At 57.7% G+C, this 16660-nt stretch overlaps 1 protein-coding gene across 4 annotated transcripts; it reads left to right on the forward strand.

Annotated features, from left to right (window-relative positions):
- Positions 1-6: 6 nt before the first annotated feature.
- On the forward strand, positions 7-15629 carry Wdr86 (WD repeat domain 86). Of its 4 annotated transcripts, none has more exons than XM_048786689.1 (7): positions 7-466; positions 965-1065; positions 7770-7911; positions 10469-10889; positions 12490-12625; positions 14775-14878; positions 15063-15629. In XM_048786689.1, the coding sequence occupies exons 1-7, from the start codon at positions 216-218 to the stop codon at positions 15237-15239; spliced, it is 1332 nt and encodes a 443-aa protein (XP_048642646.1). In that variant the 5' UTR covers positions 7-215; the 3' UTR covers positions 15240-15629. The 4 variants fall into 4 exon arrangements, with proteins under 4 accessions (XP_048642646.1, XP_048642648.1, XP_015349139.1 ...); XM_048786691.1 differs by lacking the exon at positions 965-1065 and adding an exon at positions 6100-6231; XM_015493653.2 differs by lacking the exon at positions 965-1065.
- Positions 15630-16660: the final 1031 nt, after the last annotated feature.

A 16660-nucleotide genomic window follows, 5' to 3' on the forward strand; every position in this document is an offset into this window, starting at 1 on the left:
CCGGCTGGGCGGGGTGGGATCTTCAGATTCCAGAGAGAGAGGGGCGGCTTTGTGTCCACGCACCTGGGACTCCATCGGGGGTCCATCGTGTGCCTCAGCACAGCCTCCTGCCGAAGGCCGGTGGGCGGTGGGGACGCTGGGCCCCTGACCTGACCCCGCGGCGCCGCGAGCCCCGCAGAAGTCGGCGCCCGGGACCCCGCGATGGCCGCGGGCGGATGCGGCCCCACGGAGCCGCTGCGCGGACGCCGGAGCGCCCCTCCCTAGCGGAGCCAGCTGCTCCTAGTCCCCGGCCCCGCCGGCGGGATGGGGGGCGGCGGGTCGTCCCTGAGGGTCTGCACGGATCACCGCGGGGGCATCAACTGGCTGAGCCTGAGCCCGGATGGGCAGCGCCTGCTGACCCGCAGCGAGGACGGCACGGCCAGGCTCTGGAGTACTGCGGACGGCCGGTGCTGCGCGCTCCTGCAAGGTAGACCCGACGGCGGCGCGCCCGCGACCCCTGCCTGCCTTCTTAGCCGCCCGCCCCCAGCCCCAGACCGTGGGTCTCAGCAAGTTCGTTCTCAGACCCCTTCCTCAAAAAGTCCGGCCCAGCCCATCGTCTCACTTACTTGAAGGAGCGCTCCTCCGGGCCCAGCGCCCGACTCGTGAGCGCCGGACCGGGCGGGAGGAGATGCTGGGGTGGGACGGGTGCGGGTGGGGCCCGGTGGGCAGAGGGGCGCCCGCCGCGCCGGCAAGATGACTTGTCCGCTGGCTGCTTGAAATCATTACCTTTCCAACACTATCAGCAAACAAAAGAATTCGCACCTTTGCCCCTGCGAAGCAGATCTTTCCAGGTCGCTGGATGACCTGGTGACCTTTGGCCAACTTTTCCTATTTGGGGCCATTTTGGTAACAAAAGGGGTTTTGGGGGCCGGCTGCGGTGGTGTGCAGCTACAGTGCCATCTCCCCATTGTGTTAATTTGCCCAGGGCAGCTCAAGCAGTGGGGGTCGACTTGAAATTTGAACTCCTTCCCTGCGGCCACCCTGCAAAGCTCTCTAAGGCCTCTTTCCAGTTGCTGCAAAGGAAGGGTGAGGAGTGGGATTGGTCAGGGTGGTCGTTCAATCTGTTTGGCATTTTTGAGGAGGAGATGAAATATCAGGAGGCCTTCCCTTAGTGATGTAAACATAGTCCCATGCAACCACTGTGTGTGAGGTCCCACTCTACTCTGGCTGCCAGGCTGCTGCAGAGTTTGGGCAGTCCCCCTCGACAAACCTTCACAAGGCCTTAGACTTCCTGCACCAGGGGGTGTAGCTCTTTTTTTTTTTTTTTTAATCACTGTGGACTTTTCTGCCATAATCAGCAAATCCTGGGTGGCCCCACCCAGCCCTTCCAGCTGAGATAGGATGTTAGCCTCCAAACTGGCTGATCCTGACACTGCTGTTTTCAAGTTAAAAACAAGTTAAGGTAGAGATTTCAAAGCCCAATAGGAATGAATTTGGGATCAACGGTTATTTGGGAGTTGGTATGGATAATGGAGAGATGGCCTCAAACACACACACAGACACACACATTCATACACACACACACACACACACACTCCTCCCAAACAGAGGCACTCACCTGGAAATGGAAGAGCTGAGATCAGTCAGAAAATTTAAACCCAACTTGTATCTATCCCCAAATGTAAGACTCTTTGGAGGAGGTTTCAGAAATGCAGTCTCAGGCCCGGGCTCCAGTGACTCCCCATGAGTAAAGCCCCAGAATGAGCATTTGTAACGGCCTTTCTGGTGGCCCTAATGCACAGCCAGCCTGGGGAGCCCTGCGGCCAGCGAGCCTTGTGTGAACTCCACTTGCTAGGTGGGCTTCTCCCCAGGTCAGCTCCAGTCTTCTCCAGGCTGGTTCTGGTCTGGTGGACACGGGCCTGTCCCAGGGCAGCTTTGTAGCCTCCAGGGCCCACCCTGTGCTTGGCTCTGTGCTGGGCATCTGGACCTTTGGCTTCACACCCACTTTGGTGGTCCCAGAGCTGCTTATCTACTTTCCATGAGGGGTGCCTGACCTGCCCCCATTGAGGGCCATCCCCACTGAAGCAGAGAACTGTTGAATTAAAGGACCGAGCCCATTCCTACAAGGGCTGATTTCACTCTTATTAAGGTTGACATTTCAAATTTTTTTTGAGGACAGAGGGGATGGAGTATCTTCATCTTGAGAAGTTACTTACTGATTCGACCCTCAAGAGTTACAGGAATGTAGTTCTTTTGTGTGCTCACCTACTAAAGCAAGGTCTTGTTCGCTCCTTCTTCCTGAAGGGTTTGTTTTGGTCTGGGTGAGAGACTAGTAGGATGTCTGGACATTTGTTTCATTCTTTAAGTCTTATAGATGCACGTCTGTGTGTCCTTTATTGTGTGGTTAGTCCTCACAGACTTATTTACCCCCACACAGAGCCCCTCAGTGATTTCCAGACTCTGCCCCATGGGGCGGGTGCTGTCTTCAACACCCCCAAGGTCCAGTGTGCTACCAGACTTGTCCCAGTCTCACGCCTGGCTCAGGGCAGAGAGGGCTTCTTCCTGCTGTGTGGCTGAACCTGTACTGGGGCACCACTGCAGGGGAAGTTGTGCCCAGGCTGGGTGGCAAGCCAGAGGGGCCCTGGTCCTTAGTGCTGCCTGCAGATCCAGGCATATCTTCAGTCCTGCCCGGGGCTAGCCCCTTGTGCAGCTCTAAGCTTACAGAAGCCTCCAAATTAAAACCTGTCAGTTGGTCGTGCCTGGATTTCTTGGGCAGAAGGTTAGGGTTGGTGACTGTGCCATGAGCATTTCCTCTGAAGATGGGCTTCTTGTTTTATTCTCAGCAGCGGAGGGTGGTCAGGGGACCAGAAGTTTTCAGTGTTCAGAGCTTGAGGATTTGGGATCAAGGAGTGGAATGGGCACAAAGAGCGAGGGCTGTTTTCTGTGGGATGGGGGCTTTCTGGGGTCATTGTCATTGCTCTTAGGGGCCCCAGAAGAGCTGCAGACCTGCAGAACTGGCTTGCTGGGCTCCCCACATATGACCATGTTTACCTCTTTTTGTGTGTGTGTAGGAGGAATGTGGATTGAACCCAGGGGTGCTTTGTCACTGAGCTATTTCCCCAGCCCTTTCTATTTTTTATTTTGAGACAGGATCTCACTAAATTTCTTAGGGCCTCACTAAGTTTCTGAGGCTGGCGTTGAACTTGCCATCCTCCTGCCTTAGCTCTGGAGTTGCTAGGGTTACAGGCCTGCACCACCATACTCAGCTCACGTTCAACTCTTAATGGAACTGGGCTTTCCAATGCAGTTGATGAGCTTACAATGAAGAAGAAGGCTTAATTCTGTAAAGAGAATTGCTCGGACTGAAGTTATCCGTGGGCCCTCTCCTTTTCACTTTATGCAGTGGGTGTCTACTTCTTGGGAGCACTTTGTTGGATGAAAGAGATGAACTGCATTTCCTAAAATGGCAGTACCTGTCCTGCCCTGTTCCTGCTGAGTAAGGGACTAAGCCTGTCGTTTCCAGGCCACGAGGCTACTCCACACACTTCCTGCCATTCCCAGTGTGTTCCATGAGCCAGGGTCATGTTTGATGGGTTCAGGGGAAGAGGGTGCCTGGGCCTCAGGTAGAGCAGAAGCAAAGACACGAGGTGAGACTCCCAGAGGACCAGGGAAAGCAGAAGAGGTGGAATGGGCAGGAAGATGGCTGAGGAGATGAGGTGCACTTTTTTCCTTGTGCATACCATTCAGACATAATGTTTAGAAGGGCACGGGGGCTCGCTGGGAAGGCGCTCAAGCACAAACAACACCCGCTTTGCCTGGGTCAGGGAGAATTCCATCAGAACACAGTCTGTCTGAGGTACAAGACCCGTGCTTAATTCATCCTTCAGTGCTCTGGAGACCACTGTCGGGGGTGGTGGGCGCCCTGGGGGTGCCAGTTGAGGCAGAGAGGGAGGCAGGAGAGCCTGGGGGAGGTTGTGGGAGGGCCATGGCCTGGCTGCAGATTACATTGGGAGGAGTAGCCCTGCTGCACATGGGTGACCAGATGTGGGCAGCCTGGCCAGCAACTGGGGGCCTGGGGGCCTGAACCCACCACAGCAGTCCAGGAGGCCCAGGCTGCAGCCGTCCTGGGTCCCCAGCAGGGGTTGGCAGATGTACTACCAGTGGCTTTGTCAGTGTTCCTTTCAGCTGCAGCCCTGTGCCTCTGTGTTCAGCCTCACCCCAGAGGACATGAGGCGCTATGGCTGTGTGAGTGGGGGCCTGGCCCCCAGGAGCAGGTAACTCAAGAGCGTCTAAGAGAAGGATGCTAGAGAGGCTGGGCACAGTGCAAGTACCAACAGGGCTGTTGCCTCCTCTTCTGCGGGGGCACAGTCGCCTCCAGACAGCTGTAGAGAGGACTTCTGCAAGGATGGGGTGACTTGGTTAGAGGGGTACAGACAGCCTGCGGGCCCTCTGGGTCAGGGCTAAGGAGAGCATCTCCTGTGCGAGGACCGTGGGTGTCTGAACCCATCTGGAAATGGAAGGATAGGACTTCCTTGAAGTCCACGACTCAAGGACAGGGACAGTTAACTCTGGCCAGTGGACAGGTGCCACAGACAGCTGGGTAATGTCAAGAGCACAGTGCCATCCCTATCTCCTGGTGGCTGCTGGAGTGGCCGGTTGCTTTGTTGTTTAGTGCTGGAATACTGAGGACAGAAGGCTTCCTTTCACACAGTCAGGGCACACGCCAGGTGGGGGTCCCCAGCCAGGCCCTCTGGGCTGCTTTCACTGAGCAGGGAGAGAGCAGCTTGCCCCCAGACTCCTGTCAGCATGTGGGTGCTCAGGGAGGTGGGAAGGGCTGCTACCTTGGCAGAAAACCCTGGACCTTAGTGTGTTCTTTTGAACATAATAGCTGCATCTTATCTGCATTCTTCATCCTTCAAAAATATTTATTTTTAGCTTGGCGTTTTTGCTTATTCTGCGTAATTCCAACAGCTGAAGGCCAAGGCACTGAGGTCCCTGGGGGTATGATGGGCTCAGGATCTGGTGTGCATATTTTCCTCCTGCCCCCTGGGGTGACCCCACAGGCCTGGGTCTGTGGAATACTGGTCAAGGGGGTCAGGGCCGCACAGCAGAGTGGCGCCTCTGGGGGATGTGCTCAGCGCATCCCAGGCCCCTCTGCTGGCAGACTCTGACATGTGACCCAAACGGTGTGTTTTCAGATGTGGGGTGAGTGCTTGGAGGGGGCTCGTTCACAGCAGAGCCCTGACCACTGTGGCAGCCTCTGCTGGCGGAAGGCAGATGACTGAGGGCATTGGTCAGCCTGGCTCGGGTTCAGAGGATTTTTACATTGAAAACCTTAGAAGCTGGGCTGTAGCTCAGTGGTGGAGAGCCCCCGCCCTACAAAAACCCCAAAGGAAACAAGCACTTGGGCCCTTTCAGTCCCGTCTCCTCCCGTCTTCTTCGTGTGCATTTACGTATTTACGGATCTGCAGTCTGTGTTCTTGTCCCTTTTTTCCCTCCACCGTCGTAAGGCTGTCCCACACCTCAGGTCTGCGGCAGTCCTGGTCTGGTGGCTTGAGCGCAGGTGCCCTTGCTCACCAGCTGTGCTTGGCTCTCACCTGCTTTCCTGGGGTTCATTTGGACTCGCCCTGCCCTCTGCCTTCCTGTTGATGGGCCGGGAGCAGCTGGCACAATGCCTCAGCCTCCCTCTGGCCTCCTTTGGCCTCAGCTAGCTGTGTCCAGGGTCCTCAGGGGGCTGGTGTGTGCAGCACCTGGGTGACCTTGGTGTCCCTTGACTGCCCTCCCATTCTGGGGTGTTCCTGGCCCTCGGGGACCCTGAGGCTGGGGGCTGTACCCATCCCCCATGGTGGCAGCAGGAAGACTGGGACAATCTCGTCTTAGGGAAAGTTTGTTGACAGTCTGAAAGGACTTTATAAACTCTGTGGAGCTGGCAAGAGCCTCGCTGTGTTTGGCCAAACCCATTTTGCCCTCGACTTTTCACCAATGTGTATTTTAAGGGAAACATTATCTGCCACTTCTTCAAGTGTTTCCTTAATTCCTACGTTGTTTTCGGAGCAGCGTGGTGTGTGTGCTCCAAGAAGACTGGAAAACTTTTTTTTTTTTTGTAATTCTGTTTCTTAGAACCCAGGAAGTTGACTTCTTCCAAAAGTAACTCAGCCTGTGCCCAGGACAAAAGAAAAGAAAAGAAAAGAAAGAATGAGCTTAACAGCACCCTGAAGTCCCTGTCTGCCGGGCCCCAGCCATCTGAACAAGGTTTTAAAATATCATCAAACCATTCCGGGTCTTTGGCAGCCCTGGTTTGGTGGCTGTAGTTCCGTGGAGTAAAGATCGTGCCACTCACTAACCGCGTCTGGTTTATAAGTTTAATTTAATTTAAAATAAGATTTAAAAATTCTTAAAATGAGATCCTAATGTAATAAGTGCACCCCCCAAATACGTGAGTGCTTTAACTCCTTGGCTCCGCTGTGTGGGACCTTCCTTTGGTTCTGTTGGTTTTGGTCCCCGATTCCTCTCAGATGTCCTCGTTTTCAACAGCTGTTTTCCCCGGTGGAAGCACCTTACCTGAAGGACTAGCATCATCCTGGGCAAATCCCCCAAGGGCCCCAGGCCTGCTTGACAATGGCTCGGGCATGAACACAGGGGGTCATCACGCTACCTAGCAGGGGCCCCTGAGGGCCGGATGCAGGGCCAGCCCATGTCCGTCTGCTGTCCCTGACTCCATCTCCCCGTGTAGATCCTCTGGCCCTAGCACTCAGGCCTCTGCCCCGGGGAAGCTGGTTCAGCCACTGTCCCTGCTGAGCCCCTTGGCCACAGGCCTCACCCGATGACCTTCCTTCCAGGCTGGGGGTGCTCTTGGAAGGCTGGAGTGTGTCTTCTTTGTCCCCGTATTATGGCAGTGCCTTGGAGATTGTTGGTGCCTTGAACAGCTGCAGTTTATTCTTGCACGGTTCCTGAAGCCAGAATCCTGAAGTTAATGTCCCTGGGACAAATCAAGGGGTCAGCAGGCCATATGCCCTCTGAAACCTGTAGGGGACAATCTTTTCTTTGCCTCTTCCAGTGTCTGGTGAAGGCTGGCATTTCTGTGGCCACATAGGCTGCTTTCTCTGCCCCCACATGGCCTTCTTCTCTTTGGTGTGTCAAATCTCCTTCTCCCTCTTATTTTTTGGTGGGGGAGGGTACTAGAGATTGAACTCAGGGCACCCATCCACGGAGCCACACCCCCAGCTCTATTTTGTATTTTATTTAGAGACAGGGTCTCATTGAGTTGCTTAGCGTCTTGCTTTTCGCTGAGGCTGGCTTTGAACTTGCAATCCTCCTGTCTCAACCTCCCAAGCTGCTGGGATTACAGGCGTGCACCACTGCACCCAGCCCTCTCCCTCTCTTATAAGAATGCTTCTGACAGCATCTAGGGCCCACCCAGATTATCCAGGACAGCCTCCCCAAGTCAGTTCTCCAACTTAATCATATCTGCAAAGAACCTTTTCTGAGTCAGGTGACAGGTTCCAAGGCGTGTTCAGCACCCAGCAACTTGGGGAGCCCAGGCTTACCACAGTATCTCTGCCTGAGTGTAGGAGGAAACCCACACGCAGCATCTGCTAGAGGCTGCCACTGAAACTCAGTCTGCACAGTGGTCTGTGGGGTGGGCATTGATGCTGTTCCCATTTCAGGTGAGGGAATGGAGGCGTGGACAGGTGGGAGGACATAGCCAGGTCAGTGAGTGGAGAATGGCAGGTCCTGTTCACTGGAAGAGAAGCAGGAGCTCCATCCGGGCCCTCTCCCCTCCTCTGCAGGACACGAGAGCTACGTCACCTTCTGCCAGCTGGAGGAGGAGGCTGCCTTCACCTGCAGCGCCGACTGCACCATCAGGAGGTGGGACGTGCTGACCGGGCAGTGCCTGCAGGTGTACCGAGGACACACGTCCATCGTGAACAGGTCAGCTTGGCCTGGGGGCTTGGGCTGAGTCTTGTTGGCCAGGCTGAGGGGGACAGAGTCATAGGGCCTGGCCCTTGGGGAACATAGGTTCTCTGGAGAACTCCGTGTGGACAGTAGCCCCAGCAAGGGAGACCCAAGACAGAGGTGCACCCTGGCCTGAGGGCTCTGCCCGGGGCTGTGCGGGGTCTGGAGGAGGAAGAGCATCAGCAACACATTGCGTTGTCTGCCCCCACCCCGGAGCTGGGCACATGCCCGCACCTGCTGGGTGCCAGGAGGGGTGTTGGAGCTCCAGTGTCCACAGATGGGGACAAGGAGGAAAGCGCTGAACTGATACTTGATGGTGGACCAAGGGTTGGGGGGGACATGCAGATTGTTCTGAAGAAGCAGTTGGGATGTTTTTGAGCCCCGCCTTTCTATGTGGCTGTGGAAAGTCTCCACCTCCCCTGCTCAAGTTTGACTTTTCCTTTCCTTATTGAACTTGGGTTGGAGCTGAGCAGGGGAAACTCCCCTGCTGATCAGATCAATTTGATACTATTTGCTTAACTTGTGATGGCCGCCCCAGGCTCCCGAGGTCATGCCTGATTCAGGGAGACTTGGCACCATGGCCCTCAGCCACGTGGGCAGGAGGGGCCCTGCCTGGGAGGGGCCCGGCAGGCACAGAGGAGAGGAGGTGAGCAGCCAGAGCGACCCGACCCAGGCCACTGCTTGGGCTTCTAGCAGCTGGTGGGAAAGAGGGGCAAGGCGGACGGTCCAGCTGCTCCGGACCTAGAGCCACGGTGGGAGCAGCTGGCCGCCAGGGTGTGCAGGCAGCATCCCTGAGGAGAAGGACCAGCCGGTGTGGCCGTGGGCAGCGGGCAGTGGGCGGGCCAATCTGGAGGCCCCGCGTGGGATGCCAGCCCTGCCTCCCGCACCACAGTGTTGTCCCCTCCTTCTCCTGAGGTGGGAGGCCGATCCGCTGCCAAGAGAGGGAGGTGGCGGAGGAGAGGCTGGAGGGAGAACCCAGGTCTTGTCTTACAGCGAGGCTGGCTCTGAGCACTCTGTCCTGAGGAAGAAGGTGTCATTGAAGAAATGTGTGGAGGCCATGCCCTCAGGGACCAGAGTGTGCTCGGGCTGCTGACTCAGAAGGAGCGCTCGACAGTGAGAGGTGGAAATTACGCTCTGCCTGTTTAGTTTCCTGTGCGTGCATACAATGCACACAAGCACACACTTGTACTCAAGTACACAAGCATGCAGCACGCAGTCATATGGACACACAAACATGACCCAGCACAGGCACTCCTATGCACACGTGCAGATATGCACGCACAGTGTGTACCCTGCAGACAGACACGCACCACGTGCACAAACACCCACACCCCCACGCTCACACCATTGTCCATCGGAGGCTGTGCTCAACCCACGGCTCAGGTCAATGCCTGTGTGATTAAGTAACTGTGCGTCCAGTGGGTGAGAGCCACGAGTGAGGACCTGGGATCCAGTGCCTCCCATGTTTTCAGAGAGTGGCCGTGTGTGAGCTTTGGGAACACTGACCCTTCCGTGGCCTGGCATCCCTCCCCGGTGCCAACTGGGGCAGGAATCGGCTACCCCGCCCCAGCACCCCAAGGCCACCCCCTTCCGGTCCTGAGACAGGAAGAGTCCTGACCCCTGGCAGGTCCTGGTCCCACGCCTGCAGGGATGTGCCCCATTCGGACTAGAGGCAGGGCCTCAGGCCTTTGTGGCCTCCCTGGCGCACGGGGCTTAAAGCTGGAGTGTAAACAGGCCCTGTGAAGTTACGTGTGAAGTTCTGAACCAAAGACAAACGGTGTTTTTCTGGAAAGAATTTCTCAGCATTCAGCAAAATGACCATAAATCATGGCTGCTGCCTCCGGAGGCCTCCCCTCCTGTCCTGAGGCCAGCCAGGTCCACTGCATGAAAAGGCTCTCCTTGCTCCCCGGCCCTTTGTGTGCCAGGAAACCCATAAGGGCTGTGACCTGGAGCTTGCAGTGTCACCTGCATGGGGCCACTGTGACAGCTGACACAGGGGCCCACCCTGCCTGCTGCAGCTTGTCACCCTGGGCACCCTGCAGCCAGTGTCAGGGTGGACGTGTGGAATTCCTCAGCCGCCAGCCTCTCCAGAGCTCTCACTCTCCAGTGGCCCTGCAGCGAGGTGGCCAGCTGTCCTCTTAGTTCCTGACTTTAAATGGAAAGGCCTGTGTCCCCAGAAACCCTTCAGCTCTGGGCAAACTGGAAGGGTGGCACCCCACCTCCCGTCCCCATCTCCCACTCCCCTCTTTCATGACTGTGTGGAGCCGCGTGGAGAGTTGGAAGGGTCCAAGTCGGAGCCTTGGTCCCTGCTGTGGGTGGAGGCCAGGCCAGCAGGTGGCTCTGCGCAGGGAAGGGATCCGGTCAGGGGGCGTCTCAGGGGGTCTTGGTGGCTTCCTGGAGTTGGGCTTTGAGCTGAACCTCGGCAGGTGAGGGTGTCGTCAGGCAGAGAGCAGGAGGCTGTCCAGCTGCAGTGCCAAGGCAGCCCGCCAGAGCCGTGGGCCTCCTGGCCCTGACCTTGACCCTCTTGCCCCAGGATCCTCGTTGCCAACAACCAACTCTTCAGCGGCTCCTACGACCGGACAGCTCGCGTCTGGACTGTGGACGACGGGCAGGCGTCCCGGGAGCTCCGGGGCCACCGCAACTGCGTGCTCACGCTGGCCCACTCCAGCCCCTGGGAGGTCCCCGGCACACCCCACCTGGAGGAGGCCATGGCTGGGGGGCTCCTGGTGACCGGCAGCACGGACGGCACAGCCAAGGTGTGGCAGGTAGCCAGTGGCTGCTGCCACCAGACACTGCGGGGCCACACGGGTGCCGTGCTGTGCCTGGTTCTGGACGCGCCTGGCCGCACGGCCTTCACTGGCAGCACCGATGCCACCATCCGCGCCTGGGACATCCTGAGCGGGGGGCAGCTGCGCGTGTTCCGGGAACACCAGGGCTCTGTCATCTGTCTGGAGGTGAGACCCGCCTGGCCGCTGCCCACCCAGCTGCCAGGGAGGCCCTGCGTCCTCTGAGCTGCCCTGCTCCTGTGCTGGCCAGCTCGGGCGGCAGGAAGGTGCCATGGATGGGGGCTGGACGTGTGAGATCAGGGGTCGCAGGGCTGGGTCCTCGGAGGCCTCTCTCCCTGTTCTCAGCGTGGCTGCGTGCTGGTCTCTTACAGGACCAGTCCAATTGGATTAGGGTTCACCCCGATGACCCTTGGCCTTATTTTAACTTAAATCAACTCCTTAAAGACCCAACATCAAAATAAGTTCACATTCACAGGTTTGGGGGCCAGGGGCAAACCTCTCAACAAACCCCCAAGTTCTGAAGCTCAACCCTCAGCTTCTGACTGTGCTTGAGGGGTCTGGGCCAGACTTGGAGGGGCCAAGGTGTCAGCAGGTGTCAGCTCTTGCCCCAAGAGCCACATGTGGTGACACACACCTGTAATCTCAGCAACTCAAGAGGCTAAGGCAAGAGAATCACAAGTTTGAGAATAGCCTTAGCAACTTAGAAAGACCTTGTCTCAAAATAAAAACTAAAAAGAGCTGGTAACAGGTGCCATGGTAGAAAGACCCTAAGTTAAATTCCCAGTACCTGCCGAGAGAGAGAGAGAGAGAGAGAGAGAGAGAGACATTTTGAAGATAGCTGGTATGTTAAGTTTTTCATTGCTATGACAAAACACCTGAGAAAATCACCTTAGGAGGAGGAAAGTTTTATTCTGATTCACAATTTCAGAAGTTTCAGTCCTTGGTCACTGGGCCATATTGCTTTGGACCTGTGGCAGCACAGTACAATATAGTGGGAGCAAGTGGCAGAGGAGACTGCTTTCTTCGTGGCAGAGGAAGGGAAGAGAGAGAGGAGGAGCCAGTGTCCACCATCCCCTTCCAGGGCACGCGTGCAGAGACCTAACCTCCATCTACCAGGCCCCACCTTCTAAAGGTCCTACCACCGCCCAGCAGCACCACCAGCTGGGGACTAAACCTTGAACGTGTGCCCTTTGAGGGACACTGAAGAGCCATAGGGGAATGATCTCCTGCAGGCTGTGGCAGAGGTGCTGCTGCATCTGGGGTGAAGTGTTGGCCGCATGTTTAGACCAGCGCCAGGCTCCGTGTGCGCTGTGCCCCGTGTTTGTCCTCAGCGCCACCTTCTGAGGCAGGGATGATCTTTCCCAGTCACACGAGGGAAAGCAGGGGCTCCGAGGGAATGAGTCACTTGTCCGGCCTCGTAAGGAGCAGAGGCAGGTCTGAACCCAGGAGGGACCGTATCTAAGCAGGTGTGTGAGGAGTGTCTGGCCCGCTCAGGGCTGGAGGGGGACAGGCAACTGCAGAGGCCTTGCTGACTTTGGCTCAGGAGGTTAGAGCGTGGTCTCCCCTCCGGGTCCAAAGCCCAGTGCACTCCCTGGGGCCTGGCCTTGCTCGGGGCCCAGCCAGCCGCCTCCCTTTCCCTCCTGCCCAGGGACCTCAGCAGGGCTGGGGCCTCTCTGGCCACGGCTTTGGTGGGTCCCCCCTCCCGGAGGCTCTGCCAGCCCTGCGGAGGCCGGCGTGCCCGGCAGCTGACCTCCTGCTCCTCCTGCAGCTGGTGGACCGGCTCCTGTACTCGGGCAGCGCGGACAGGACTGCCAAGTGCTGGCTGGCACACGAGGGGGAGCACGTGTGCACCTTCCCAGCCCACAGACACAGCGTGAGCACCCTCAAGTACCACGCGGGCACCCGTAAGTGACCTGTCCCCGCACTGCCACGTGCCCCAGCTGGCGAGGCCCCCTGCGAGCTCCTCCTGCATTCCTCCTGGCTTGTCCCCTCTGCCTGTCTCTGCCTGCGTCATTTCCCCTCAGCGACTGGCCTTGGCTGTGGTGCCCAAAGCCAGCCACCCAGCCTTCCCCGTGCACCGGCTCCTCCAGCGGCTGCTGCTGCTTTTTCTTCTCCTTCTCCTTCTGTTTTTTTCAAAGAAATTCCAACACAGAATGGGGGACTCCTCACCTTCACAAGCATGTGGGGAGACTGCATGTTCAGAGGTCCTGGGGTCAAAGCATGTCTCAAGGACACATTCTAAGGCTTCAAGTGAGACAGCAACACCCCCTGAAACCCGCCAGATTCGAGGGCCCGTGGGCTTGGCCTCCCTTGGCCGTAGGTGTAACTGCAGATGAGAGGAGACACGGAAAATAGAGGTTTAAGTGAGGTAGCGATTATTTTTCTCTCGGGTAAGAGAGGCCAGCAGCCTTGGCTGGTGTGGGTGGCTCCACAGGGTCCTCAGCACCTCGATCCTTCTGTCGGCTGCTTCTTCATTCTTTGCACATGTCTTCTAGCTTTAATGAAGCATCATGTTCAAGATAGCTGCTGAAGCACCAGCCATCATGTCATGTTTTTGGTGGGAAGGAAGAAGAGGAGGGAGGAACAAAGGGGTGCATCTTCTGCAGCCAGCTACCACCCTGCAGCTTTAACAGAAAGGATGGGCTAGGCTGGGCGCTGTGTAATCCCAGTGACTTGGGAGGCTGGGGCTGGAAGATCACGAGTTTGAGAGTAGCCTTGGCAATGTAGCGAGACCCTCATCCACTTAGCAAGACCCTGTTTCAAAATAAAAATGGCTGGAGATGTGGCTCTGCAGTAAAGCACTCAAGTTCAGCCCCCAGTACCAAAAAAATAAAATAAAATAAAAGCCGGGACTAGGCGAGTGGAGGCAGGAAGGACGTGGACAAGAGACAGACGTCCCAACACCAGAGAGCCCCAGAGAGGTGCACTTCGGTCAGGCTCTGGCTGCGGGTGAGCGGGAGGCACTGGACCTGCACCCTGGGAGGGATCCTGCTGCAGCACCTCTGGATGCTGGGAGTCAACACCCCAAAGAGCCCCCTTGGCGGGTGGCCAGTGGGAGTGGCAGATAAAATGGCATGGGGCTCTTGCTTCCCAGGTGGCTCAGCCTCTCCAGGGCCCAGCAGCCCACAGTAGTTACCTGCTCCCGCCCAGACCCTGTTGGCTTGGTTCCTCCCCTGACCTGGTGCTTCCCAGCGTCTGCCTTAGTGCCAGGGTCGCTCCTGGGGCGTCCAGCCTCCAGGCTGAATTCTCTGTGTGGTCCCCAACCAAAGGCATCACCTGGACCTAGTTAAAAATGGAGAGTCCCAGGTGCTACCTGCTACATCAGAAGCCTGGGACAGGCCCTCCAGGTGACGCTGCTGCTCCTTCAAGCTGGAGAACTGTGAGGCTAAGTTACACTGGGGGGAAACCCGAGAGGGAGCCAGACAGGCAGAGGCTTCTCCCGGCCAGGAGTCAGAGGAGCACTTGAGTGAGCCCAGAAGGCCGGGCGCTTCTCAGAAGGCAGACTGAGTACTGACTGGTCCCTGTGGGAGCAGGTGCGGGGTGGAGCAGGGGACAGAGTCTGCTGGCCGTGAGGACCATCCTGAGCACACCAGGCAGAGAGGCCAGCTTCACCAAAGGGCCCTGGGAGTGGGACCTTACCCTGGGAGGCCCTAATGAGGGACAGGGCCACTTGGGGGACAGCGAGGCCCACTTGAAGCCAAGGAGGGCGTGGCAGCCACCAGCCCTGCAGAGGCAGCTGCAGACGGGGAGGGGGAGGGGGTCTCCGCCCCTCAGGTCTGTAGAAGGAGCTCAGGTTCCTTTTGGAGGCTCTGCTGCTTCCCTCTAGAACCTTGGCCACCCTGTGAGGCAGGCCCCAGTACCAAAAAAATAAAACAAAATAAAAGCCGGGACTAGGTGAGTGGAGACAGGAAGGATGTGGGTAAGGGACAGATGCCCAACACCAGAGAACCCCAGAGAGGTGCGCCTTGGTCAGGCGCCTTGGTCAGCACCTGCCCCTGTGCTCTGGGAGAAGTTGGCAGCTGGGCACGACAGTGCGCTGCTGTGTGTCCACAGTATTCACGGGCAGTGGGGATGCCTGCGCCCGGGCCTTTGACGTGCAGTCGGGAGCGCTGCAGAGGGTGTTCCGGGGCCACAGCTTTGTCATCAACTGCCTGCAGGTAGGAGCCTCCCTGCCCAGCTCCTGGGGACTCAGTAACTTGCTGGGGAGGGAGGGTGCTTGGGCCTGGCCAGACTGCCCCTGGGGACAAAGCAGAGGCCCTCCAGATGTGGTGGTTTCTGCCTGGTGTCCTGCCCTGTATTTGGGGGAGTCCTGAGTCTGACAGCCCACCCGCCTGCCTGCAGGTGCATGGCCAGGTGCTCTACACTGTGTCCCATGATGGCACGCTGCGCCTCTGGGACATACGTGGTCTCCGGGCCCCGCCACCCACGCCTCGCAGGCCAGCAGCCAAGCGCAGCCTGTCACGCCTGTTCAGCAACAAGGTGGCCTGTGCCCCGGACACACGGCTGCAGGCTGCCTGAGAACAGCAGGTGGTGCCCAAGCCCAGGCGCACGGAGGCAGGCCTTGGTCTCTGCTCCTGGACTTTCCCGAGCCTCAGCTGCAGGTGACGTGTTGGGATGAGGAGGTGTATACCTGCCCTGGGGGATGGCTCCCTTCCCCTGGGGGAGGCTCCTTTTTGTCCCTACCTCCTGAGCTAAGACCTTGTCATCTGGCCTCCTCTGAAACCCTCCCAACTCTTGAGGACTCCAGTCCGATGCCCCCAAGCTCTGGAAACTTCTAGAAACCTCGTATGGCTGGCCCCTTCCTGCTGAGAGGAAATGAGGACATTTCTACTTTGGCAAATTGTTCTGGCAAATTGTGTCCTGAGGACCCTCATGAAGAACTCAAATATACACCCTGTAAAGCTCGAAGCGCGAGTGTGTCCTGTTTTGAGCTCCACCACACACACCCAGCCTGGGCCACCTCCCCTGCCCGTGGTGAGGGGCTGCCAGCAGTACTGCTCCTGGGGAAGGGGCTGTGGGAAAGGCCAGGGCCCAGGACGGCTCTTCAGCCTCTCCAGCTGACAGCAGGTGCCACTGCTTTGGAGCGCCCATCGTCTTCTGGCCTGAATCCATGGGGGGTCTTCCCACAGCTCTTACCCCTTGGTGGTGCCTAGTGTAGGGAGAGCAGCTGCAGGTGACAGTGTCTGTCATTAAGAGCGCAGCATCTCGCTATGGGCACCTCCCTGCTCAGTGCACAGGTGCTGCTCGGCAAAGTCTGCCGTGCCACAGGCCGCACCAGCTCTCCAAGATGGCCAGGCCTGAGGGGGACCCCCCACAGGGACAAGGGCAGTGAGGCACATCCGTGATGATGCTCCAGGTCAAACCTGCAAATCCCAGGAACCAGAGCCTCCCCAGCCCCCAGTAAGTCAGGCTTCTTGATGACCAGCAGTCAAGCAGGAGACCTCAGAATAGGGCCAGTGCTGTTCTCTGGGTGGGCTTGAACACACATGTCCACTCTGGGAGCCATCAGGACTGAAATGAAGTTTCAGGAAGCACAGGCAGAGAACCACTGTGAGTCCCCACCAGGTAGCGCCGGAGGGAGCAAGTCCCAGGCTGGCACTGATGTCCCCAGCTCCAACATGCAGAGACACAGAGTGTGCAGTCTGTCAGATGCTCTGAAAAAAGGGAGGAACCAGAAACAGCAGTGTATCCCAGTGGTAAGCGCTTGCCCTGCCCCTGTGAGGCCCTGGGTTTGATACCAACACTGCCACAAGAACCAAAAATCAGGTGTTCGCCTTTGATCAATCGATTCAGTTGGCTGAGGGGAGGACAAAACAGGGCATCTGGGCAGGAAAATAGGGACAGGGTGTGGTGGTATTACCAGGGCCAAAGGCAGACAGAATCTGACAAGTGGTCAGCATCAAGGACACCTGGCCAGGTCCAGCACGTCACTGCACTGC

The sequence above is a fragment of the Marmota marmota genome, unplaced genomic scaffold (genome assembly GCF_001458135.2).
Source record: "Marmota marmota marmota unplaced genomic scaffold, marMar, whole genome shotgun sequence".
NCBI classification, from domain to species: domain Eukaryota; kingdom Metazoa; phylum Chordata; class Mammalia; order Rodentia; family Sciuridae; genus Marmota; species Marmota marmota.

What these genes read in the sequence shown, in the direction of transcription:
- Wdr86 (XM_048786689.1), top strand. Translation starts at nt 216, where the DNA reads ATGCGGCCCCACGGAGCCGCTGCGCGGACGCCGGAGCGCCCCTCCCTA. An exon ending in CCAGTTGCTGCAAAGGAAGG is followed by an intron (nt 1,066 to 7,769) that starts GTGAGGAGTGGG and finishes CCTCCTCTGCAG; the next exon opens with GACACGAGAGCTACGTCACC. An exon ending in TTGTCATCAACTGCCTGCAG is followed by an intron (nt 14,879 to 15,062) that starts GTAGGAGCCTCC and finishes GCCTGCCTGCAG; the next exon opens with GTGCATGGCCAGGTGCTCTA.